Consider the following 25,953-nt stretch of genomic DNA (forward strand, 5'->3'; position numbering starts at 1 on the left):
TTAAAAACCAACAGATTTTTTTAAATTAATAACTAGTAATGCATTTTTAAAGAGTGAATGCTAATCTTGTCTTGGCTTTTCTTTGCCCTTGCCTCTTATTGATAGCTATCTAGCACAGTTTACCTGGAAGGCTAATTGTTACCTCTGTTTTTCTTTGCTAGCTTTCCCACTAATTATGAATTGGTCAAATAGAAATGTTATTATTGTTATTACTCTGGATCACAGTGAGGGCCTTTCCATTTTTATCTATATCATAGAAAAAAAAAAAAGATCTTTCTCATCTGCAGTTATATGAAGTACTGAAACTGATTTGTCTGTGAACTTATATGCAGCTAATAAAATGTAATTAAAGTCAAATGATGTTGACATTATGTTTAGTGTTACTGTGTTGATGTGCCTGAGTGCTCAGTGGTAGTCCTTGGAGAGCATTGGCGAAACACAGGCTGAGACTTGAATGTAGCACTCTGCTGTTGTTTTGCCTACTTGAATTAGGGTCAAAATTAGTATTGTTTTTAATATTTGAATAGTTCAAGTAACTGTGAACTGCCTAAAAATTGTCTTTAATATTCTGAGACTTTAAGACTGAATGTGAAGTTATGTAGCTGCTATTAGAGGTAGAAGAATTTTACAATAAGCTGCTGTTGGATTGTATCCTGTCCCAAACTGAATTCTCTCAGTTGTGCATGATATCCATGAGTTCTCTTTTTGTGGTCCAGCTTTCTTCCATCAACAAAAATTAAACCTCGTGGTACAGCTGACTACTGGCAGCTCTCGGGGCCTGGCAGAGGTTCTGAGGAGCCTCACATGCTCAAGTTCTCATTTTCCTTAGAGCTTCCTCCACCCTTATGGTCACCTTACATTTAGTATTGGATTCTTCCTGCTCGCACAGATGAACGTTCCTGTTAATAACACATAATTAAACATCTCATCTGAAACTTGATTACTACTGAAGGTACTGAGAGATGTTATATTTGCAGTGTATATTAGGTATATTAGTACAAATCAAAAGAGTATCTTCTGTTTTACAAACATCTCAATTCCTGCCATCACAAAATGATTCCCAAAGTCAGATGTGTTTCTATGGAATCCTGCTGAAGTTGTTCATCTCGAGGTGCTTTAGATTCTTGTTCATCCACAGCCCACGTGTGTATCACGGACACATAACATGTAGATTATTTTATATAATCTTTGGAAATTTTTTCTGGCATTAGGGGTCAGATGATTGCTTGGTCAAAATCTGGGCTACAGATGATGGGCGCCTGCTCTCAACGCTGCGAGGGCACTCAGCTGAGATTTCTGACATGGCTGTTAACTATGAGAACACGCTGCTTGCAGCAGGCAGTTGTGATAAGATTGTCAGAGTGTGGTGTCTTCGAACCTGTGCCCCAGTTGCAGTCCTGCAGGGCCATTCTGCTTCCATTACTTCTATACAGGTAAGGAATAATATTTCTTCGTAAGCTATTGAAATAAAATGGTACTAGCAGATGGAAATAAAATTTCTCTTTCCATTGTGTTTGGCAGTGTAGGTTTGTCCCAGCTGAGAGCATCAGATGAACTGGCAGGGTCAGGGGGAAACAGCTGGCATCCTTGAAAGCTGTGTACACAGCAACTGGGAACCTCATTTCTCTTCCCCTTGTCTGTACTTCCACTTTTGTCTGAATTTAACTCTGTTGAAATGTGCTTATTATATTATTAAGGCAATATTTTACAACTTGATTTTGTGTTATATATAATTGTATAAACAAAATATTATTTATGGTATAGGTATACAATGTATATATAACATTCCTCACAAGCTTTTTTTAAAAGTTCTGATAACTTAGAAAATAATCATAATTCTTTACGACTTTTTGAGGAAACAGGAAAATGTCACACACATAGAGAATTACAGAGGTATTCTCTCATCTTGTTGCCCTGGTCAGAAGGACTAAGCTTGTTTCCTTTTGGAGTTGAATTTTCTGTGGCCATAAGAGGCTCGCTAGTCAAAACGTGTTTGGTTTTTGTTTCTATTTTCTTGGCTTTATTTTTATGCAAGTTCATTTTCTGTGTTTGTGCCTGTTCCTGCTCTCTGTAATCCTGAGGAGAAAGTTAACATGCTAATGAAAAATATTCCTGTCAATGTCCATTTACTAATCTGTAGCATGGAAGGGGGAGAATGAAATTAGCTGATTGAATTCTAAACTTTATTTTCAGTTCTCTCCAGCAAGAAAAGGCACAACACGATACCTCACTTCTACTGGTGCTGATGGAACAATCTGTTTCTGGCAGTGGCATGCAAACACCATGAAGTTTAAGTAAGCCTGTCAGATTATTATTATTATTTTAGAAGAAAAACAAATTTATTTGGAATTTTAAAATGGAGAGGAATACTGGGGTAATTAAGGGCATGTTCCTTCTCTATGAGTAAGTACTTGGGGATGTGTTCTGCTATATTCTTGCTGCTGGATGACTGTGGTGTGGCTGCCATACATAACACCAGTGTGTGGGGCAGAGAGCACTTTGTCTTACATGCCTTGCAGAGTCTTGGTGTTACAATGCAGAGGGGAGGTTATTTTTTCTTTTTTCTGTGCTTTGCTAGGCAGTGCTGCGGAAGAACTTAATGCTTTTGTGTTTAGGACCACATCTTTGTGTGAAATGTACAAGCAAAGATATTTCATTGCTTTTGATCAGAAGAACACGGATCTATAGATGTCACCAAAGCCACACTTAGTAGGAAATAAATCCTATTATACAAGTGGCTTGCCAAGTTCTGTTTTAAGTAGATTTAAGTTGGTTAATATAATTATAAATAAGTTAAATATTTTCAATTTAGAAAATGGTAGTTTTATTAGTAAACAAATAAAAATAAGCTCTAGCAAAATAAGGTATGATTACGAAATGAAAGGTTTTAGGATGAATGCGCTGACTGTACGAGCTGCAGTGTGGGAGCAAAGGAATGAAGAGTAAAATGCTGTGATGTCACATATAGGGATCGCCCTGTGAAATTTGCGGAGAGGTCCAGGCCTGGCGTTCAGATATCTTGTTCATCTTTCAGTTCTGGTATGTATGTGATATGAGGTAGCTGGAAAGTATGTTCTGAACTGTAATTCCTCTGGTGGGTGACAGAGCTATTACTTCTTTATAAATACAAATGATACCAAAGCCTTTTTCAGTTAATCACAGCACTGTCACGCTGTGATTGTTTGAATCTCTTTGTGCAGTGTGTGTTTCAAGCTGCTTTTTTTTTTTTTTTTTTTTTTTGCATGTGTGTGTGCTTGTTTCTTTGTTTTAAATTTGACTTAAATATCTTTACCATCTCAGAAAAAAAGTTTCAGTAAGGATTTTCAATAGAAAGTTCTTGAAATCTTCCAGACAGGTGACTTCTGTTTAGAGATGGCTCTTTTGCCAATTCCAAATTTGGCTGTATTCTAGAAAGATCAGTTTTCACTTAGAGACTTCTTTGGGCTTCAATAATTCCCAGTATTTCCTTCAGGGCATTTTTGCCCTCCCTCTTTCCCTCAGGCTGCCCAGGCTGCACGTGGTGCTGCTTGGCAGAACCGTGGAGGCCAGACCAGCCCGGGAGTGCAGGAGGGAGACAGAGTTGTCTCATTAGTGAGCAGCTATTCAGTAATTTACTTAGTACTGAAGAGCAAAGTATAAAATAATCTATTGAGTGATTTGTAAGTGACTGAGTCCTTATGTTCCCTTGTATGCATTTGAAAATAATCAGCTTGAATAAGATCCTCTGTTACAGCTCTTAATCCTCAAAAATAGTGATTCTTACTAGTAAAATTGTGTAATTTCTTATTTATTTTTGTTACCTGGATTTGAGAACTATTCTAGAGCCACACAACCCTTAACATATTCCTTTTTTAAAATCTGGGGTCCTGAAAGCGCTAATACCATTTTGATGCCATAAGCTACACACGAGCACCCATTTCTTCTCTGCAATATTATTAACAGAACAAACAAACATTACTAGAAAATAACTTAATCGCTGACTCCCAGTTCATCAATAATTTCTCTAAACACTTCAAATAGATGTGCTTCCACGTTTGGTTTGGCCAGTGAGGATATCAAATTGCTCCCCTTCTATTGTTCTGCATAGGCTGACTGAGGGCACTGTGATAATTTCTGAAGGTATGGGGGAAGGCAGTAGAATTAGTAGAATTAGTTGATGAGTGCTGCAACTTGCAGTTTTTCTTCCTTTGGTGACAAAGACCTACAGCTGTAACTTGTTGCAGACCTCATTGTTACATTGAAGTTGAGGCGGTCTGAGAAAGTACGGGTTAAAACAAAACTTGTCAGGGTTGCCTTATTTTTTCAGGACGTGTGTTTGTATTACATTGAAATTTTCGGTTTAAAACTTCTTTAAAATTGTTTCTTTGACAATAAAGCAGTAATTGAATTCAGTTGTTCCTTGGATGACTTCTCACCAGAAACACTGTCTGTCTTAGGTGGCATGTTCATTGCAACAGGTAGTACTGACCACGTGATAAGAATATATTATTTGGGCTCAGAGTCTCCAGAGAAAATGGCAGAGTTGGAATCTCACACGGTAAGAGACAAAAGGAAAGGAAATCTTCCTTTTCCCCCTACCTTATTTCAAGAACTTAGGCTTTGTGTACGCTATTAAACTTCTTTTCTGTCTTCAGAGTTTGGTTGGTTCTCAACACCGTGGTATTTTAATGCCTTGAAGTTTGTAATATACTTATTTTAAAATTCCCCTAAAGCCAGAGATGCGTGCAGAATGTTTTATGTATTTTATCCCCTTTATTCCAGGAAATGGGAGGAGGGACTGGGTTGTTTCATTTGTTCCTGAAGAGAGTCTGTGATGGGGTGGGGAATTAAAGCACTTTTCATGCAAGACATTATTATTCCTATTAAATTTGTTCTTGAATATTTAACTAGATTTGTGACAAAAATCCATGTAATAAAAAGACCTCAAAGTCATTCTAGTTTTAGAGTATGGCGTCAGACTCTAGATCATTTAGAAAGCAAGGAAAACTTAAGAGTATTCTTTCACTAGTGGTGCAGAGGGATTCTCATTAAAATTAAAAATATTCTGAATATCTGTGTAACCTTCAGCACTAGTTTCTAGGTTTCCAAGTTTTGATGGTTTCTATTAAAACTATTGAATGTCTTGATTTTAATGAAATCTGATAAAGAACTGTTACTAAAATAGTGTCAAATCTGTCTTCATTTCTTAATTGTTACTGAGAACAGAGGATGTCAGTATTATTTATTGTGTTTGTAAACAATATATCAGAAAGGCCAACTTACAGCAACACTGATAGGCTTCTGAATGATGAGGAGCTTGGAGCATTTATCTTTATACTGTAATAGCCCAGCCACCAACTTTAATAATATTTTGTGCATTAGGGCTGAGGACTAAATTGATTAATTGAACTTCAGTGGGAGTCATGAGTCCTGTGTTTACATCTTAGAGCTTCAAGTCAGTAAATCTAGCAAATGTTTTACTCACAGGCAAGATCTTGTCTTCTGTATTCAGCACATCAGCTTGGGAATAAACTGAAATTCCTTTGATTTTTGAAATTCTGCTTAACAACTCAGCTTGCTGTTAGCTTGCCCCTGAAGAAGTCCTGAGCTGGACACTTGTCAGGACCTGGGAATGCTTGTGGGAGGAAAGATTAGCAAGTGCATGTAGCCAATATAAGTATTAAGCAAAATAAAATAATAATTTTTAAAAAACATCTAAAATTTAATGCTAGTTTCTCAACAATTAAGAAGTGGAAATAAAACCGAGGTTTGTTTGCTTTTTCAGTTGTTGGTGGACAAAATATTTTGAACTGCTTTAACATTCTATCTAAAAATTGCAAACCTCTTATGTATGTTGTTAAGTCATTTTTTTTACCATTGTATTGAGTGCTGTACCTACCAGGCCTTGGAACTCTGGGAGTGCCTTACTCCTGTTAACAGTGCAGTGTTAAGTGTGCAGGGTTCCCAGGCAGGGTTTGCCCTGTGGCGTTTGCAGGAAGACTGTGCTCAGGTAAGAGCAGAGCTGCTGCACCTTCTTCCTCCTAAATATGCAAGTATTGAAGAGGCTGAGCTAGAAATCCTTTGCGTCTCTGAACTCCTTCTGGAAAGCTGTGGATTCACTGCCTGTTCGAGATTTTTCTCTTTTGATGTCTAACACAAAATGCCTGCTCGGGGAAATTTTAATAGGGGATGTGACTTCTGAATTTATATGATAATGTATTACAGGAGACGCATAGGAAGGTGTAATTTGCTAAATAGCAGTTCAGCAATGAGATCTTTTTGGATGAGCGTTTCATCTTACAAAGCACTTACTACTATTTTTTCCCTCCTTGTTTAGGACAAAGTTGTCGCAGTCCAGTTCTGTAACAATGGAGACAGGTGAGTGGCTGCCCTGGGATTTTTCCATTGAAAGTATGGTATTTAATTTTCAAATAATCCAAGGTAAACTTAGTGCAACAGGAAGACTGCATGTGGGCTCTTCTTAATCTTAGACAAATTATTTAAAGTGTACTAGGAGTTAAGTGTACCATATCCGCAAGGTTAATCTTGCTGTCTTCTGCTGTAGCAACAAAAAACATTCTGTGATTCTGCTTTTCTTGGTGTGGTTTGTTTGTTTGTTGTTTTTTGTTTTTTTTTTTAATTAAATTGAGTAAATAGGAAACCAAATTTTGTATCCTTTTAGTGTCTCACCTCACAGGTAGGCTTGTTAAGTACAGGAAGGGTTACTTCTGGAAAAGAGCACTGTAATAGACATAAGCTAAGCTAAAACTGTTACAGATTCGTAGATGGTCAGACAAGCAAGTGTGCTTCATGGACTGGAGTGCAATTATCTGCAAAGAGCTGTGATCTGATCTTCATTAATGGGGTTTCTGTTGCAAGGTGCTTTTATCTGAGGAAGTTGGCAGTAGCAACTGAGTGTATTCAGGTTTTCAGGTTTACGGTAAGATCTGGGATTTCATTTTCCAATTACTTTTGCTTTATCATTTCAGTCCTGTTAGGGCGAGGTGAAGAGCAAGCATATGTACTTACCTGTTTATTTGTGTGGCTCATTTGGTAATGACTTCTGACCACCTATTTTTCTGGAGCACCAGGAAGCAAAGGGGTAGCATGGTGGCTGTACCACACCTGTTTGCCAAATTCAGCTTGTGCTGATGGCCAGCTTAGAGCAGTGGACTAGCTACCAGTGATAGCAGCACTTCAGTTAGCTCTTGCGTTCAAAGGAGATCTCCTCCCATATTTTTGAACTGCAGAACTGTTATATGTAGGACCCTTTTTTTTTTTTTTCTTTGTTTAATTGTGCACTTATCTTGTTTAAGCTGGTAGGGTTGTTGATAGATTATGTATGTGTTGGTTTTTATTTTAGTGGAGTGGGTTTTGTGTTTGTTTTGTGGGTTTTTTTGTTTTGTTTTTGTTTTTTAGTTTTTAAGCCTTTCTTGTCTATGCTTTCTGCATCTTTTATATCAGCTGGGAACCAGAAAGCAGCCAATGATTTGCATAATTTGAAAACATTTTCTAAATAATATGACATTGCTGGTATTTTGCTGAGCCATGAGGTCATCCACCCTTTGCTATCTGTCTAATTTAGTTCCTTGGTGAATGGTTTCTCCTGTGAGGCCCTCTCTGGGCGCGTTGACCAAGCAAGTTCTCTCTTCTGGTGCTCAGTTCTGAAAAATTTGGGAAGTGTGTTTGTTTTAATGAATTCGCCAGTTCTTGACTTGACTTCAGTGGGAGTCTAGTGAAGAACATGATATGATGAACAGCCTCCAAAATGACAGGAGAAAATCTGATTTGTTCTTGAAGGGGAATAAGCACAGAGCAGCTCTTCACTGGGCCTTTGGGTCTCGTAGACAATTTTATTGGTCTGCTTTACTATTTATAGAAATTTGCTTCTGTCTGACAACATGTCTGCAAAAATGTGAATTCTTAGGCAAATCCTGAATTTCCAGCTAATTAGTTTAGATGACTACTTTTGCTTTTTAAACCTGCATTAAGTCGGGGTGCTGTTGCTTCTGTGGGAATTGCAATCAGGGTGCCCATGGTGAGAGGTTCCTATAGGCATATCAGTGTGACAAGCTTTTGCAGCATAGCTGTGTTAGAGTGCAGTATGACAAGCTATGATTAGTGACCAATATCCTAATGTAAATGCATTTATGCCAGCTTTTGCTCATTTTCCTTATTTTGCTAGGCAGAAGGTTTAAGGGATTTTGCTTGCAGGAGTCATCCAAGCAAAGCAGTGCCTTTGCCAGAGCAACTGCACCTGTACTCAGAAATCTTTGTTGTGGAAAATTATGTGGGAGTGTACTGATACAATGGTACAAACAGTTCCTTACTTCCAAGGAATGTGAGAGCACAAGTCCCTCTGAGGGTATTAAGTCAGGTAGTCACTGAAAATTATACTCATATGCTAAATGGAAAAGTTACGACCATGTTTTTATTTTATATTAAAAAAATAATAAATAAAGCAGGAAAGCTTGTCGTGCATATATTTAAACACTTTTTCATCATCATGAAAAATTTCAGGACAAGAAATGTGAAAAGGTGAACCAATCATTGTTTCTGTATGTAAATGTAGTACGTTTTTAAAGGCGTTTGCTTTCCTGGGAAAGAATGTTATTCGAGGAGCTTTTTTCAAAATTCCCAACAAAAATGACTTCTTAATATTGATGGTCAAAGCTTTATGATATGGTTTTGTATTCAGCTTCACAGGCAGGGCTACTACTTTTATGCAGCGTGGGTATTTCCTTTCTGTCTTCACCTTTTCCCTAAGTTAATGCATTATAATTTATGCTAGACTCTTGGCATGTAATTTCTTTCTCTTTGCTTCCACTATGAACTGCTCAAGGGATTTGCTGATGTCATTTAAAAGGGAATATGCAGCTTGTATGAATTACGACATTGAAGTCATTCCAAGGCCATCTGCTAGCTATAACCAAATGTAATTAATGTTGTGAGATATAAACTGTTTTCTGCTGTACAAAATCTGATGTGAAAATTGTAACCTCACTGTCTTTTAATTATATTCTCTAGATCAGAGATGCACAAACAATGTAAAGAATAAGTGTTGAAAAAGTATTAAGTACATTCTAGCTTCTGTACTGACTTGAACACGTGTGCTCTTGGCTTGCCAAATTTTGTAGCTTCTTTTTATTCTGTGGTATCAGTTCATGGAGATTTTATGACAGATTAAACATGCCTGTTTGTAGGCATATAGAGAATAAGGCATGAGTATACACACAAGTATGCATCTCCAAGTGTTTTACCTGTACACATGTATGTGTGTGCATATTTGGTGCAGAGGGAAACACAGTCCTCTGCCAAACTCCTAAACATTCTTACCACAGCATTTAGTATGCTCTGAGCATGTTGCTGCTGAGGATAGAAAGCTCCATAGTGAAGATACCGAACAGTGAGCATGTAAGAAGGGCATTTGGGTGTTAGACAGAAGCAGCAGTGACTTAATGCTTATTCAGAATTTCGTGATTCATTTTTCTGTTTTTGTTTTTCCACCTCCACCCCATAGTTTAAGATTTGTCAGCGGAAGCAGAGATGGAACGGCAAGAGTATGGCAATATCATCAGCAAGAATGGAAGAGTGTAGTCCTGGATATGGCAACTAAAATGACAGGGTAAAGCAAACTAAACAAAGCATGCTGCTTACCACTGTGTACATAAAGACCAAAATCTGCCATGGAATTTAAAACTACTTACTTAACTTTAAGTTAACTAAAAATGCATGTTTGTGGTATATTGAAAATGCCATGGCCCTATCTGTTAATTAGCCCCCAGAAGAAAATATTAATAATTGGTAGTTCCTGACTGTAGTGGTTGGGGAGTACTTAGTATTTTACTGATGAGGTAAGAATGTCAAATAGAGTTCACCTCATGGAAAGAGATTTGCAGTAGAACCTCATTGATCCTATGCAGACCTGTATGTTTTTAAAATAAATGTGTGTGTGTGTTGAAGACAACTCTTGTTTTTTCTCACCTGTCAAAAAAGTTCTAGTAGTTACTGCCATAGTTTCCTCAGGTCATTAGTATTCATTTTATGTCATGTATACTGTTTTATTTTTGTACTATGGGGTACAGTTTAAATTGTAATGAATTCATTGAGTTTAAAACATTAAGAAGAGCACAATATGTAAAACAAATGTGAATCTGGACGTTTGGCAGTTTCCAGCGTTGTGCAGCCATTGTTACAAATAACAGGCAGTTTCTTCAGTTACTATTCAGATAAATGAATTTAGGCCACTGGTGCTTTTTTTACTTACTTGAGGACGAATGACAGTAGGCAGAAGGTTGATGAGAGGTTTGACACTGTTTCTTTTCCATAACAACCTTCTTTCCTGTGTAAACGCACTCCCAGGTCTCTTATTTTAATCCAAGACCTGAGTTGCTTTGCAGAATTTCTTGTAATATAGAAATGTATATCCAGAGCAATTATTAACGTTGCTTTTTTCCCTAACCCTTCAGGTAAGAGATGAGTTGTGTTCATTTTGTTCTCAGGTTCAATTAGATTTTTGAATTTTTCTGTTTGAGGTCCTTTCCAACAGACTTCTGAACTGGATGACTTCTGAAGTGGCCTTCTAGTTGAATTTGTACGATAACAAAAATCAGCGCAGGGGAAATCCGCTAGGCAGCTTTTTTTTCTGCATTCTTTGTATTTCAAATGGTTACAGTTTTAATAAGCTAGCTGCTGAAGTCTGAATCTGATTTATTTAGGAAGCTTTTGCTCACTACAGAGTTTACTTGTGTTGATGATCAATAAGAAAAAATGTCTTGTAGAAATGAAAGAAGGAGTTATGGTAGGTGAAGATGGTCATTGAAGAACAGGAGGGAAACTTGTTCTTTTTAAGGCGAGAGAACTGTAAATCTCAGTGGTACTGAGCATTTTCTGTATGTTTTTTGCTACTGCAAACGCTCCCCTTCCTTCTCCTTCATTAGCCAGTAGCGGTGGCCACTGTGCTCTCCCTAACTTCACATTGAGTTAGTGCTGTTAAATGTTTCTGTGTGCAGTGACTGATTTATTTCTTTTTTAAATTATGAATTTTCTTAGAAACAATGTAGCATCTGGAGAGGACAAGGTGACTAAACTGAAGGTTACAATGGTGGCTTGGGACAGATATGATGCAACTGTCATCACTGCAGTCAACAATTTCCTTCTCAAAGTGTGGAACTCATCCACAGGGCAGCTTCTTCATAGCTTATCTGTGAGTAAAGTTTGAGTGAATAATCCCTATTTGTTATAAATGAACTCTAAAAGTGATTTGAGGCTGAGCTGCAACCTCATGCCTCCTGTTAAGCAATGTTTTATCCTGAAATATGCCAGCTGTCTTGTGCTTTTTGGGAGGATGTGTATCATGAGGAAAGGAGCTGATGATCAGAGTGCTGCTAGACCGTGCTGATTGTTGGCTGGCAAGGGAGCCTATTTGGAGGTCACAGCTTCTGGCCTGACTAAAGGGCTGCAGCTGTCCTCAAAACTGATTTCTGCTTCCTCTCCCCTCTCCTCCTTTTGTGCTGAGCTACAGTCTGAAGCAGAAAGTATGATAATACCAAGCCTCTGACAAAATATCAGCTAAGTATAGATGCAATTCTAGTTTAAGATCTAGTAAACTGAGCTGTTTTAGATAACCTCACACTAAATACTGGTGTATTCAGAGATATTATGTGGAAAAACATGACTTTTTTTTTTTTACCCTGCTTTTGCTATAGGGTCATGATGATGAAGTTTTTGTTCTGGAGGCCCATCCATTTGACCAAAGGATTGTACTTTCCGCGGGTCACGATGGAAATATTTTCATTTGGGATATAGACAAAGGAACAAAAATTCGTAATTACTTTAACATGGTAAGAATAATCAGGGAAGGAGTTTTGTTTTTTTACATTTATGTAAAACTGGTCTTGATGCTAGAGTGGATTTCATCATGTACTTGCTGTGAACAACATTATAACAAGATTAGTGGAAAGTTCCTGCATATTTAGCAGAAAACACTATACTCCTCAGAAGGCAACACCCAGATATGTTTATTGTGTTTTTAAGTGTAGCAGCAAGTCTTTCATGGGATCTGTTAGGTCAGAATATTACTCATTTATATAGCTATACTATGCAAAAGATAGTAGTCATTTCCAAGGCAGAGCAATGAAAGCCAGCAAATTTCTGTGTTGTAACACAATGCTGTGGTCTGGAAAACAGTATGGTTGTCTTGTGTGGCATCTGTCTGAATCCATGCAGTGTCAGGTTTGTTGGTCTGATTCCTCTGCTGAGTAAATGCAGCTGTGCTGTTTCAGGACCTGAGCTAGCTTCCTGGCACCTGAGGCTGTGAAATCTGCTGGTATGGAGCTACTGTGTGTATGAATTCTTTGCTTGCTCTGTATCTTCCACTAAATGGAAGATACACTAAAGATTCCACTAAATAAAATTTAGACTTCTTGTTTCAGAACATAAATTAAAAGTTGCATTGAAATTTCAGGGCAAAGAAGTAATTTGACTTTATTGATCAGTGATACTTTAACAGTTGAGTAGAAAAGTAAAAGCAAGCATTGAGTGAGTTGGGAGTGTTCACAGAATTAGAATTTAGTACTTGAAGGAGACAAGTGAAATTTTCTTTTCATAAAGAATACATGATTTTGAAAGGGATGCTCTGTTTGTATACAGATTGAGGGCCAAGGCCATGGAGCTGTTTTTGATTGCAAGTTCTCACCAGATGGACAGCATTTTGCCTGCACAGACTCTCATGGACACCTGCTGCTATTTGGTTTTGGATGCAGTAAAAATTATGAAAAGGTGAGTTGAGTGAATCTTAAACTCATCTCTCTTGGCCTCATTTTGTCTTAGGAGTAGTTGTGTTAGTTTGTTGTCTCCCCCGTGCCCTGGACTAAAACTAATTAAATGAGGGAGCAGTTACTGTTCATCTAAATCAGAAAGATGTAGACAAGAACTACCAGATAAGAGAGCAAGATGTTATCTTCTTTCAATTCACCTTGGCATAATTTACTGTTGAATATTTGCATCAAGTCTTGATAATAAAACACACTTGTGGTAGGTGTCTGTTCTCTGTCATAACATTTCTTCTGCTGATTCTAAGTGTAGGAGTTATGGTATGTGGGTATGGGAGCCATTCCAAAGCTTCATGACAGCTGCAAATGGCCATTTATTTATTTTCTAAATTGCTTTTCTTGCAGATTCCAGATCAGATGTTCTTCCATACAGATTACCGACCACTGATCCGTGATGCAAATAACTATGTTTTGGACGAACAGACTCAGCAGGCTCCACATCTTATGCCTCCTCCATTTCTGGTGGATGTTGATGGAAATCCTCATCCCACGAGATTCCAGCGGCTGGTACCAGGGAGAGAAAATTGCAAGGATGAACAACTTATTCCTCAGCTGGGTTATGTAGCTAATGGTATGCTGTCTAAGTCTCATGCATAATGCATGTATTGCACAGTATTGAGCACCAGTTCAGCAGGATGGTACTATAAAGATTAATTCTGTCTCTTCTGAAACAAATGGTTTAAAATCAATGTAGGGTAGAATAACAAACGAGGTACCATCATGGCATAAAGGAAGTGTATGGGATTAACTGGATTGGAGATAAGACAAGGAGACTTCAGTATTCCAACGTCTGTGGACCTCTATATACATTGATGGCAGCATGCTTCAACTATTGTCCTTGTTGTTCTTGATGTGACTATGTATGTGAGTAAGGAAGCAAGGAAAGTAAGACAGGCTTTGAAAAATGCTGATCTCTGATAGAGGTCTTCCACTGTCACCTACTGAAGTATAATTTCTTTCTGTTGTTACCAAGTTCTTATTTGTATTTTATGTGCGAGTCTGTAAGTATAGGTTTTTCTTGCAGATAATCTTTTAAACTTTGCTTCCATTCTGAGAGCAGAAAGACGGCCTGTAATCAGATGTTTTGCAGGGCAGACAGCACAACTTAAAATGTGATTGTTTCTATAGTGTTTATAAATCAGAAATTAAACATTTTGTAAGCAGTCATGACCCTGTTCTTGTTAAGGTGATGGTGAAGTAGTTGAACAAGTCATTGGACAGCAAACTAATGACCAAGATGAAAGTATCCTTGATGGGATGATCAGAGAGCTACAAAGGGAGCAGGATCTGAGACTAATCAATGAAGGAGAAACTCTTCCAAACCCTCCACTCAATAGATCTCACTCTGTTAATGGAGGTAAGCGTCCCCTCTTTTCCGCTGTCATTTCTTTAAGCAAAGAACAGTAAGGTACTAATCAAAATGTGTTCAAGTTTTTGTGTTTTAGGGCAATGTCTTTCACAACACTTTCTCTTGTTCTTGCACATTTTATTAACCTGTCTGGGGCACCTGCTAATACTGTCAAAGGAATTAAATGTTGAAGGTGCAGTCAATCACTTACTAACTGGACATTATCTGATTACTTAGAACTGTTAATGTGCTAATTCTAGTATAAATTGTTTCTAAAAATAAAGTTCCCTATATTGTCTCGATGTCAATCACTATGGAGATGATACTTTCTAGCTGAATAATGTCAAGTTAACAGCATGTAATTAGAGAATGCCAATGGAATACAACGTTGTGACAGGCTAATGGCTTCCTTGTGCAGAATAAATGCTAAAGCTGAGCATCAGTGTTTATAAAACAAACATGTCTGCTCTGTCTTAATGTTTCCTGAGAAAGCTTGAGATTGTTCTCCTAGTGAGTGTTCTGCTATTGTGACTGTAGTTTTAATATGCAAAGTGATTAAAAATTTAAAACAAAGTCAGATATGAACAGCTGACTGTGAAGCAGCTGACTGAGTGCAGTTGTCAGAACAGAACAGATGCTGTGGACTTCTGCTGCAAATCATCCTGAGCTTTTAAAAAATTCACATCACTAATAGATTAATTTTAGGTTAAATGACTGATTATACTTTCATATGTGAGCTTCCTGGCAAATCTTAAATTGTTAGTTTTAGAGTTTAAATTCAAGAAGGAATAGGAAAAATATTACTGGAAACTGCATAAAATAGACTTTTGCTTTGATCTGGATTGGTGTTGTCATGAATGTGGCCTAGCAGGCAGCTTCAATTCACAGGAAGTCCTTTCTGCTCCTTATGATAGGCAGATGTGTCATCACAGTTTTCAGTTGTATTGGCAAAATATGTACAAATGCCCCTGTATTTGTGTGAGGGGGAGTTTCTGTATGTGAGGCAGTAGAAATGAATGTAGTTACTTTGCAGAACTTGCACTGTCAATGTTTTTCCCACATGAACTGACCCATTTGTGTGAGTCAGAATATACAGGAAGTGATGGATATTTTAATAGCTGAATATCTCTATACAGGGTAGTACAGTTGTAAATTCAGTTTTCTCATGCTGTTAGCCATACTTAAGCATGTAGAAATTGTCGGTGCTTTCCCAAATAACGAGATAAATTAAGGCAGTGACAGCAGCAATTCTGATTTTGTCAGTGGTATTTTCTTCTTGCTACCGTGAAATTTCAGTCTCTGTTTTCTTCTGAGTGTGTAGCACTGCACTGTTGTGCCACCTGATGAAAAGTGTGCCTGTGCACACAAAGTAAGCATTGCAAATACAGGTATAGGCACAAGAGACATGTTAAACCTTGCAGCAATCTGTTATTTTAGTTGATAATCTCTTTTCTTCTACCACAGAATTTAAGACTCGTGACTTAAAAGCCTTTAAACAGAAGACAAGGTTTGGATTTGAGGGTCGCTTAAATGCCTTTACAATTTTTCTTATAGTTGTGTTCTCTGCTTCCCACAGACAACTCTAAGGTATTGCAAGCCACAGTGATATTACTAAAACAAATACATCTGCAGTAGCCTATGGCCAATATGTAAAAACCTTCATCTGAAGCAAAAGACAAAGCCACCTGACATCTAATTAGTGTTCCATAAAGACGCTTTGCAATCTTTAAGCTTCAAATTTTGGGTTTTATTGATTGGTCATAGAAGTGAAGAAAAATCTTTTTTACCCCCTCAGCTCTTCGAAGTCCAGCCTTGGAAATTGCATCTCCACCAAACGTTGGTCTCCGGAGAAGCGGTCAGATTGAAGGGGTCCGGCAAATGCATCACAATGCTCCCCGAAGTCAAATGGCAACAGAGAGAGATCTCATGGCATGGAGCAGAAGAGTAGTGGTGAATGAGCTTCCTCCAGGCATCAGCAGGTAAGAGGCCAAATGAGATAGGAAAAGAAGATTAAATTGTACGATGTTTAGTGATTCTTCCATACACCTAGTGTAGGTTTTAAAAAATGATTTTTTGGAAATAATTTCAGGTTTCTGGGGATTTGTTTGGAAATTCGGATAGTAGGATCAGAGTGGTAGCTTCTGCTGAAGGCTTAAGAATACTAATTCCTTCTCTTTTCAATTAAGTCTTTTTTCAGTGGCTCCTTCTTTTTAATTTCAATTTTCTGATTCTTCTGTCTTGCTGAAGGTTTGTTTAAAGACAAACAAACCCCACACTAATTGTAATACATTTAAGTTTCCTTGGAGTGAAGTGTATGTAAACACTGTTTGGAGGACCTGTGCTCAGATTTCTTGTGGCAACAGGCACAAAAGTATTTTAATTTATAGAGACTGTTGAATATATAATGATATAATGAATAAAACAGATGTCTCCTGCGTATAATTAGGGTCCAGGAAGAATGTCGAGCTGCCAAAGGTGAAATTGAAATTGGTTTATACACTGTTGAAAAGAAGAGAAAGCCATCCCATACCTTACAACGGGTAAGTTAATTCACCAGAAGTGAGAAACCTGGGTATCAAACAGTTCTGAGAACTGAGCTAAAAAATAAAATGAAAGGAATTGATTTAGAAGATCAATAGGGCTAATTGTTACTTTGGCTCTTCTGCTTTTCTCTGTAACTTGTCTGTTTTTATACTGTGGCGTGCAAAAAAACAATGGTAAATCTGTGTGCATAAGGCTTCAGTTGTAGGATGATTCTGGGAAAGCAAAAGAGCAGTAGCATGGTAAATGCTCAGCTTGACTTACAGAAATTAGGAGAAATTAGGAGAAATTAGAGGTGCCACCTGTTAAGTGGCCAACTTTTGTCTTATCCAGAGGCTGCAGGTATTGTTTTAGAAAAACTATATTTCATCATAGAAGTCCTTCTTAGAAAGAAAGATACTTTAAAAAGTAGTGTTGATATTAAACAAACAAACACAAACCATCCAACTGAAAAAAAAACACAAACCAACATATGCTGAAATGAGCAACCACGAGTCTCTAAAAGATGTCTTTTCAATTCTAATTCTAAAAATTTCTGGTTGGCATTTGTAGGTGGGATAGAACTTATGTCTCTAAAAAATGTCTGTAAAAAGTCACTGTAAAAAGCATCTTTTAACTCCATCATTCATTACTACATATGTACTCGTTTTCTTTTTATCTCCCCTCTCGTGATAAAAGAATGATTACCAACCTGGAAGTGGAAGATCTTTGAGAAGGAACCAGCGCAAACGCCAGCACGCGTATCAGACCCGCTCCACGATAGAGCACAGTCAGCAAGGAGCAAGTCAAAACTCACGTGCACGGGAAGAGTCAGACAGCTCCTCAGAGGTCTGATATGTCAATGATTCCTCCACATGTTCCTGGTTCACAGACTGTCACTGTCACTGCTAGGGCTCAAAAGTTTCTGCACTTTAAAAAATAACGCTCAAACTGTTGAATCCTTTGGCTCTGTGGTGTTACTGTAGCATGTTAATCTTGGAGAGAGGAGGATCATTTACCTCCGTGCTAGTACAATATTCAAAGCTCAAAACTAGCTTAAATACACAGGTTGTGTATTTTTGGAAATCCGAAATATTTTCAAGTAATTTTAACTGGATTGGGTTAAACCACTTACAGTTTTGGACAGTCAGATGCTGTGCATATATTCTAGGACAGATTCAGTGCTTTAATTTCATCTGCATCTGTAAAGTGTTGTTGAAAGAGATGTTGGTATTATTCATTGATATGTCAATAGAAGAACTTAAAATATACCAGATTAAACATAACTTTTTCTCAGTAGGTGTAAAGTAAAAAGAGACTGCAAATTGTGAATGCACTGAACATACAGAATAGCTATAAGGACAGATGACACCAAAATTTATTAATCAAACACTTAAATACAACCTCATTCTGTGGTACAAGTACTGTTAAAATTCACACCAGGAATTACATATGTAATATAATATTAAGTAAGAAATGGTGGAATTATTTAAATTAGCCCTTAACTGCAAAGCTTCCTCAAGTGAAACAGACCGTGTAACTTGCAAATAAAAATGGTACATGTTTCACTTTGAGGCAAAGTTTTACCTTTTGTTTTTAATGCAGGAAGATGAGACAGTTGGCACAAGTGATGCATCTGTGGATGATCCTGTGGCAACATGGCAAAGTGACAGCAGCTCCAGGTACATTTATTAGCATCTTTATTATATTAAGTAATTTGAGTAAGATAAGTCAGACATTTGTTTTGATATTGTGAAAGATTGCAAGTTCAGGAAGAAGTGTTACTGAGTTACCTTGTAAAGATACTGATTTGTTGATACCCTATGACAGATTGAAGCGAACTGTCCTAAACTAAAGTAGTTTAAAATGTTAACAACAAAAAATTCCAGAGTCTTATCAAGTAAATACTTGTGTATACTTGAGTGATTTTAATATGGTAACTTCAATATGTATGAGAAAGTTTTTGAAGAGTGCCTCCTTTTCTAATCCCACTTAAAGCATTTCCTTTTTATTTTTGGAATTGAAAAACAATTTTGAAAGATTTGAAAGACTTTGAAAGAAATTTTGTTTCTATGAAAATCCCCATTTAAACCAATAAATTATTGAAAAATTGATGCCATTTAGTGGTTTCAGTAGTTAATTTTTTCATTGTCAATATGTCTTGGTGTACAAGTTCCACAGTCGCTTTTCTTAATGCTGTGCTTTTATGACTGGAAGAGATGTGAGCTAATACTGCGAGTCTTATTTGGGTGTTAGAATTGGAAATGTATTTTTAAGAGTGCTCTAATTTTCTGATTATTTTCATGCAATTAAATCAGTTTTTATAAAGTCGGTCTATGAATCAATGAGTCAATTAGTATGAAAATAAGTACCAAACAGAATTCCTAGATTTACCAGCAATTTTCAATCGTTAAAATGATCTGCTAAGATATCACTTAGCTGTTCTTTAAGAGAATGGAAATGCGCCCTAATCCTGACGTCTGTTTCACATGACCAGAAAAACGGGTTGAAGGATTGGACCTTTCATTCCATTGTGTGAGAACTGAAGTGCTGTTTTCTTTCTTACAATTTTATGTTATCTACAGTGATTCATCAAGTGAATATTCTGACTGGACAGCTGATGCTGGAATTAATCTCCAGCCTCCAAAGAGACAAACGAGGCAGGCGGCTCGGAAAATCTGTAGTAGTTCTGAAGATGAAAATGTGAAGGGAACAAAAGGAGTGGAGCAAAAACGAAGGAAACTAAAACAACCTAGAAAAAAGGTTGGCATTTTTAATTTATGAGGGCCTTTTTGACTTTATAAATACATGTTTTTTTCTTTAACTGTTTGTGTTTTTTTCTTAATAATCGTTAAAGAAGACCAACAGTGTATTTTTAAAGAAACCTGGTCTATTTATGAACATCTTAATCTTTTGTTTTATTGATAATGAACGTTTCTTACCACCCATGAGTTAGTTGAGATTTTTGGAAGGTTCCAGAGTAGCTTTGCCCTTATATATAGTTATCTTTATATCATGCTTTATAATCTGTTGTTGTATACTCTGCCACAGTAACTGCAGCTTGTGCTCTAAATTTAATATATTTAAGAAACCAAGTGGACTGCTTTCAATGGAAGGGGAGCCCAGTGAGGAGTGGCTGGCCCCGCAGTGGATCTTGGACACCATACCGCGCCGCTCACCTTTTGTCCCGCAAATGGGAGATGAGGTAATTCCAACTGTAGCAGTCTTTAAATTCCCATCTAGGCTGATGAACTTCTGTTTGGTTGGCACTATTAAATGTAGCTTTCAGTGACTCATGGTTAAGATAGCTGACTGAAGGAACCAGATGTTTACAGATAGCTGTCCCATGTCCCTTTATGTGTATATGCAATTTCTGAATAGAAAGAAGAATTGTTTGTGCATTTTCAAACAAATCTCTGTGCTTTGTAATGATCTCAATTTTGAAAGTCTATACAGGAACAAAACTATCAGTAAAATAAACTTTTTTTTTAATTCTCATTTTAGATCATATACTTCAGGCAAGGCCATGAAGCTTATGTGCGGGCAGTAAGAAAAGCAAAAATTTACAGTATTAACATGCAAAAACAACCATGGAACAAAATGGAACTCAGGGTAAGTTTAAGGGATACTTCAAAGTGCTGAATGCTTCTGTAGTGTTAACTTGGCATTACAAGCCAGTATGAAAGAGTGTTGGACTAGATGACTGCCAGAGGTCCCTTTTGCATTTGTTTTTCTTTTTTTTCCTTCTTAACTCTCATTCAAGCAGTATCCACCCCACAAAAGATGCTTATAGTTCTATCAATGCTCTGCAAATGACCTGAACATATAGGTGGTGTCACTGTTTTAAATGTGATTGCAACAAGTAAATAACTTAATGCATGCATAAGCTTCCTTGAACAAGATATAGTTAAGTATATAATTGTGTATGGTAATTGTTGGAAGAGCTTGACATAATATTACAACATGTTTTGACAGAGTAAAAGTGTTATAGATTGTTTGGCTAGGTATTATACTTATGTAGTTCTTCTGTTTTTTTCTCAACCTTTTTACTTTGAGTTACTGAGTCCAGTGACACCAAATGCTCAGTATTTTCATATTGTGTTTTGTTTTATTTAGATTTCATATCAAGCAAAGAGCATACATAAGTGCCAATATTCATATACATATGAAAATAATTGCTTTACTGGAAGTATATTCTGATGTTAGTGCTAGGTACTGAGTGATTCCACCTGTAATCTTCAAAGACATCCCTAGGATACCTCTCAAAGAATAAAGAAATGCTATTTCACTTAGGATACACATCTTAAAACCTGCTCATGGTTGACAAGATGTGATTGTACAGTGCTAATATTGAATTTCCACTCCAGAAGGAAGAGTTTCCTTTTCCTTCCCTGTACATTGCTTCACAACGGTGAGAGGCCTTGGCTTTAGTCAGGAATAACCCTTGGTGCCATCAGTGTGGTTGAAACAGAAAATAGTGTGCCTTAAAGTCTTCTCACAGAAATTAAATGAGTTGTGGGCATCTTGCTCAGTGCCTCGGTGTATTTGTGAACATCTTTTATTTTTAGTTTTCTTTTTAAGGACACTGTGATTAATTTCTAGTTTTTGGTAAGGAAAACTTTTATGGGTGAAATTACCTGGGCTGCAAAATGGGAACATTTGTTTATTGTTTATAGGTCTGGTACTTTAATGTGGATGTTCCTATTGTAAACATGTTAAAATAATATTGTTCTGTGCATGTTGGTTAATAGGAACAAGAATTTGTGAAGACTGTAGGAATTAAATATGAAGTTGGGCCCCCTACACTTTGCTGCTTGAAGCTTGCATTCCTAGATCCAATCACAGGCAAAATGACAGGAGAATCATTTTCCATTAAGTGAGTAACTTAAAATCTGATGGTATTCTTTAAGAAATTGTATTGAGCCTTAGAAGCTTCCACCATTTTTTTTCTTCTCTTTCAAGATATGATGGCATGAATTCATTTTCTTTTCACATTTCGCATAATAATGCATGAATTTTTGTGTTAGGAGACTGTATTGTACGTATGGTACAATGCTTGTGGGTAACAGAAATAATATTTTTCTATTTCACGAAGGTATCATGATATGCCAGATGTTATTGACTTCCTTGTGCTGCATCAGTTTTATAATGAAGCCAAAGAGAGGAACTGGCAAATAGGTAACGACTTCCACTTCAATATGTTTGCAGAGTTTCTTTGCTTGCTTAATAGGTTAAAATTTGGTGGTTGTGTTCTTTTGATTTTCTCTGAATATCGTATATTTCAGACATTGAAATGGGGGAAGAAGTGCTGACATCACAACAAATTCTAACTTTTAAGTATACAAACTCTTTTTCAAGCAGTGATTATCCTAATGTAAAAATAATTTTACTATATACTCTAATAGCTTTACTTTGTGATAAAGATTTTAGAAGATTACAAGTTTTATTTTGTAATTAATTTACAAATCTTGTGTTTTGTAACTCTCTGATATTCCTGTAGCATTCCCACAGCCTGACTTCTTAGAACAAGGCTTGTGATTTGTGGGGAAGTGTTTGGAAGATGATGTGCAGCGTCTTTGTAACACAATGTGAAAAGACCCAGCCACACTTGATACTATAGTGATCATTGGAAATGTTATTTGATGTTTACTACAATTCCTATAACAGAGAAGAGAAATGATAAATTCTGCAAAAATCCTCTTCCTTGCAGGGGATAGATTTCGCAGTATAATAGATGATGCTTGGTGGTTTGGAACTGTGGAGAGTCAGCAGCCTTTTCAGGCAGAATACCCTGATAGTTCCTTCCAGTGCTACTCTGTTCAGTAAGTACTTACATAGTTGCAATGTTTGACACATTGATATGCTCCGTGTGTACTTCAGGAACATGGATCCTTTTTTTCCATTTAAATACGTAATAAGCTGCTTTGTTTTCATGTATTTAATGATGATCTTATTCTTAAAGCAACTCTTCTAGCATAAATAGAATTACTGTGAACGCATGGGAGGAAAAATATTTGTTGTTATATTAAGCCAGATGAAAAATTAAATGCTTTAGTTTATGTATTTGAATGTATTTTATTTTTATTTTTAAAAGCTGGGACAATAATGAAAGAGAGAAAATGAGTCCATGGGACATGGAACCAATTCCAGAAGGAAGTAAGCGTGTTTTGAATTCACATCCGTATGTAAAGAAAATAGTTTTGTGTCACTGCTAGTGCTCACTGTTCAATTCTTCATATTTAGCTGCTTATCCAGAGGAGGTTGGTGCTGGAGTCCCTGTGACTCCAGATGAGCTGACGGCTCTTCTCTACAAACCCCAGGAAGGAGAATGGGGGGCCCATTCCAGAGATGAAGAATGTGAGCGAGTAATTCGGGGGATTGAGCAACTTCTTTCTCTTGGTATGTTTGGAGAGAAAAGGTGGAAGTTTTAAGGACGTCAGCATGGCTCCACGTGACTGAATGCTAGATGAGGTGGAATTGGCATGAAGTATTTCAAATGTTCTCAGCTAAGTAATTGAAAAGAGTCTGTTAAATGTCATGTGGTGTCCATGTATTACTTTTGCTGAGTTCTTAGAAAGGAAACACAGAAACTATTATAAGGCATCTTCTTATTTTGTAACTTTCTTGCTGGTATCAGCTGAGGCATCTGAATTACTTTGACCTTTTGTCTTTCAGACATTTCTAATCCCTTTGCTGTTCCAGTGGACCTTAGTGCCTATCCCATGTATTGCACTGTAGTTGCTTATCCCACTGACCTCACCACAATCAGGAGGAGACTTGAAAACAGGTTTTATAGGTCAGTTTGTTTTTCACTTATTTGTAATCTACATTTTCTGTGGACTATTTGAGCAAAATATATTTAGCTAAATAACATGCAGTGCTATTTAGGCAACGTTTGGTAAACTGAAAGCATACAGTGAGATTCTGTTTGACTTTGTAGAAAGTAAGCCTTTGCTATATGATCATTTATTTTGGCCACGCTGTTAAGGCAAAAGCTGATATGTCTGGATCTGGAGTGCCCTTTTTGTTACACATTCAGAGTCTTAGTCCCTGGGTGCATTGTAGGTAGACTATATTTGATCTGTATTTTTGCTGCCTTTGGACCAGATACTTTTCTAGTGCTGTGTTTGCTAGAATTGGGCTAAGTAAGTTGGGCTAAGTAAGCTGGAAGTCTTAGTTTTTTCAGTTAACATGGTTATAGCTAATATCTTATTCTATAATGCTCTTTTCCCTGGGGGACCACTTTATCTGCAAGGTTTTCTCTATCTGGGAGGGGACAGTAATCTTCTTCAGTAGGTTTGTCTCCTCTTTTCTTTCCATTCATTGCTGATTTGAAGAGGGATATCTTTCCTCCACAAAGTTACCTGAACCTGCATACTTAATGGGGCAGTAAGCAGAAGCAAGCAGAACAGAAACCACTTACCTCTGTCTCTGGCAACCTATGTACTTGAATTACTCAATTTTTATTATTATTATTGTTCTTTTTAACTCTGTAAATCTACTGAAATCAGAAGGTGAATGGTGTACCCCTTCCACTCCATCCCTTTCATTTTTTTTGTTGTTTTTGTTTCAGGAGAATCTCTGCACTGATGTGGGAGGTACGATACATTGAACACAATGCCAGGACTTTCAATGAGCCAGACAGTCCTATAGTCAAAGCAGCCAAAATTGTAACAGATGTGTTACTTCGTTTCATTGGGTAGGCATTTTTTTGTCATCTTCGTAGACCTGATGTCTTGAGTTTCTAAGAAATTCACTTACGTATTTTGACTTTTTTTATTGCTCTGCAGGGATCAGAGTTGTACGGATATATTAGATATATATAATAAGGTGAAAGCAGAAGATCTGAGCAGTACTGATGAAGAGGAAGAGGTAAGACCATTAAGTATGATTGTGAGAGCTGACATTTTTAAGTTGAGTATCTGGAAAAAATTGCAGAATTTAATGTAAGAGACTACGTGAAGTCAGAATAAACTCAGTACAGCTGCTCATGGCGTGAACATTTAGGCAGAGGTATATAGCTCAGCAAGAATGAGACTTAGCTGAATTCTCAAGGACTGAACCAAGCCACTAATATTTCTCAGATACTTACGTGTGATTTCTATGGAAGCAAATTTGGGTCGGAAAAGAGTGGATTTTCTACCTTTTTTTCTACATTCTACCCTGAAGTTATGTAATTTCTGATTTAAAACTGTTTTCTGTTTTGCTCAAAACTGTCTTTTCATTGGAGTAGTTTGTAATTGTATTAGCTGTTATTTAGTTGTAACCCTGCTTGTTTCAATTGCTCTGTGTGCACACAAGCTTTCATGTTTGTAATCATCACCTTTTCCTTTAGGTGGCAGAAGTAGATGTAGATTCAGATGCTCCAGGAACTTCCTCTGGAAAACGACGAGTGAGTAGATCTTTCTGGTTGATTTAGCTTATGAAGGCAGGTAGAACAGGTACTAAAATAGTCGATTAGTTCTGAAATAGTTTAAATCTTTCATCAGCCTATAGTCTGTAGTTCAAACAGTGTGAATTCAGTTGTATGTCAGTACTGCCAAATTAAGAATGTTGTTGTCCAGGAAAATTTAATTGCTGAAGAATCTTGTTTGTTTGTTTGATCTGAAGGATATCTAGAACAAGTTCAGTTTGCAATCAGAACTGAGGGAAAAATGACATCAATAGCAGGCTTGAATCTGAAATACTGTGTGCTTCATATGGATTTGAGTAATTGTCTGTTGCCAGAAAAAGCATATTTCTGCATTTTGCATTCTGCTTATTGTTGTTTATTAAAGCATTAGCTGTGCTTTAACTTCTTGCAGTTCTGCTTTTAATTATGAAAATCTATTTCAAATCAGAACACTGGTAAATTAATAAGAACTTAAAATGGAAATTCTGAATATTTTGAAAGATGATTAAACGTATCTGTTTCCCAGCAGGTAAGAAGACGAATAAAAAGACAGCCTGTGAATAGAAGTCCTGACGCTTGGAAAGAGCAATGCAAGCAGTTGTTAAACCTGATTTATGAAAGAGAGGACTCTGAGCCTTTTAGACAGCCAGTTGACCTCTTCTCCTATCCTGTAAGTGCGACTTCCATACTCAAAGTTTTAACAAGCTGATGTTCATCCTTTGACAAAGTTCCACACTGAACATGTTTCTAATGTCTCTCTTATTAGCTGGAATTGATCATGTTCAATGCACCAACATTTTCAGAGAATTATCTGCAGTAACTCTCAAATCTCTGTCCTAAGTGAAAATAATTACATAACAGCCATTGTTGTGGATGACAAT

General features: G+C 37.0%; 1 protein-coding gene across 5 annotated transcripts in view; it reads left to right on the plus strand.

The window, feature by feature from the left end:
* The window catches only part of BRWD3 (bromodomain and WD repeat domain containing 3), a 50,221-nt gene that overhangs the window by 18,414 nt on the left and 5,854 nt on the right, over positions 1–25,953 (plus strand). For 4 of the 5 annotated variants that reach the window (XM_042824819.1, XM_042824823.1, XM_042824822.1 and 1 more), the window contains 28 exons: positions 1,212–1,433; positions 2,194–2,294; positions 2,969–3,039; positions 4,437–4,537; positions 6,317–6,357; positions 9,500–9,604; positions 11,032–11,185; positions 11,688–11,822; positions 12,631–12,759; positions 13,158–13,383; positions 13,999–14,169; positions 15,956–16,139; positions 16,607–16,700; positions 17,380–17,529; positions 18,286–18,362; positions 19,266–19,443; positions 19,769–19,885; positions 20,185–20,292; positions 21,432–21,556; positions 21,776–21,858; positions 22,391–22,502; positions 22,775–22,836; positions 22,924–23,079; positions 23,356–23,476; positions 24,254–24,379; positions 24,471–24,552; positions 25,016–25,072; positions 25,599–25,742. In XM_042824819.1, coding sequence (XP_042680753.1) covers positions 1,212–1,433; positions 2,194–2,294; positions 2,969–3,039; positions 4,437–4,537; positions 6,317–6,357; positions 9,500–9,604; positions 11,032–11,185; positions 11,688–11,822; positions 12,631–12,759; positions 13,158–13,383; positions 13,999–14,169; positions 15,956–16,139; positions 16,607–16,700; positions 17,380–17,529; positions 18,286–18,362; positions 19,266–19,443; positions 19,769–19,885; positions 20,185–20,292; positions 21,432–21,556; positions 21,776–21,858; positions 22,391–22,502; positions 22,775–22,836; positions 22,924–23,079; positions 23,356–23,476; positions 24,254–24,379; positions 24,471–24,552; positions 25,016–25,072; positions 25,599–25,742 — 3,432 coding nt within the window. The remainder of the gene's footprint in view (positions 1–1,211; positions 1,434–2,193; positions 2,295–2,968; positions 3,040–4,436; positions 4,538–6,316; positions 6,358–9,499; positions 9,605–11,031; positions 11,186–11,687; positions 11,823–12,630; positions 12,760–13,157; positions 13,384–13,998; positions 14,170–15,955; positions 16,140–16,606; positions 16,701–17,379; positions 17,530–18,285; positions 18,363–19,265; positions 19,444–19,768; positions 19,886–20,184; positions 20,293–21,431; positions 21,557–21,775; positions 21,859–22,390; positions 22,503–22,774; positions 22,837–22,923; positions 23,080–23,355; positions 23,477–24,253; positions 24,380–24,470; positions 24,553–25,015; positions 25,073–25,598; positions 25,743–25,953) is intronic. The other variant, XM_042824820.1, reaches the window with a different exon arrangement.

The sequence above is a fragment of the Centrocercus urophasianus genome, unplaced genomic scaffold (assembly GCF_019232065.1).
Source record: "Centrocercus urophasianus isolate 14NV4802_14NV808 unplaced genomic scaffold, USGS_Curo_1.0 seq_24, whole genome shotgun sequence".
Taxonomy (NCBI): domain Eukaryota; kingdom Metazoa; phylum Chordata; class Aves; order Galliformes; family Phasianidae; genus Centrocercus; species Centrocercus urophasianus.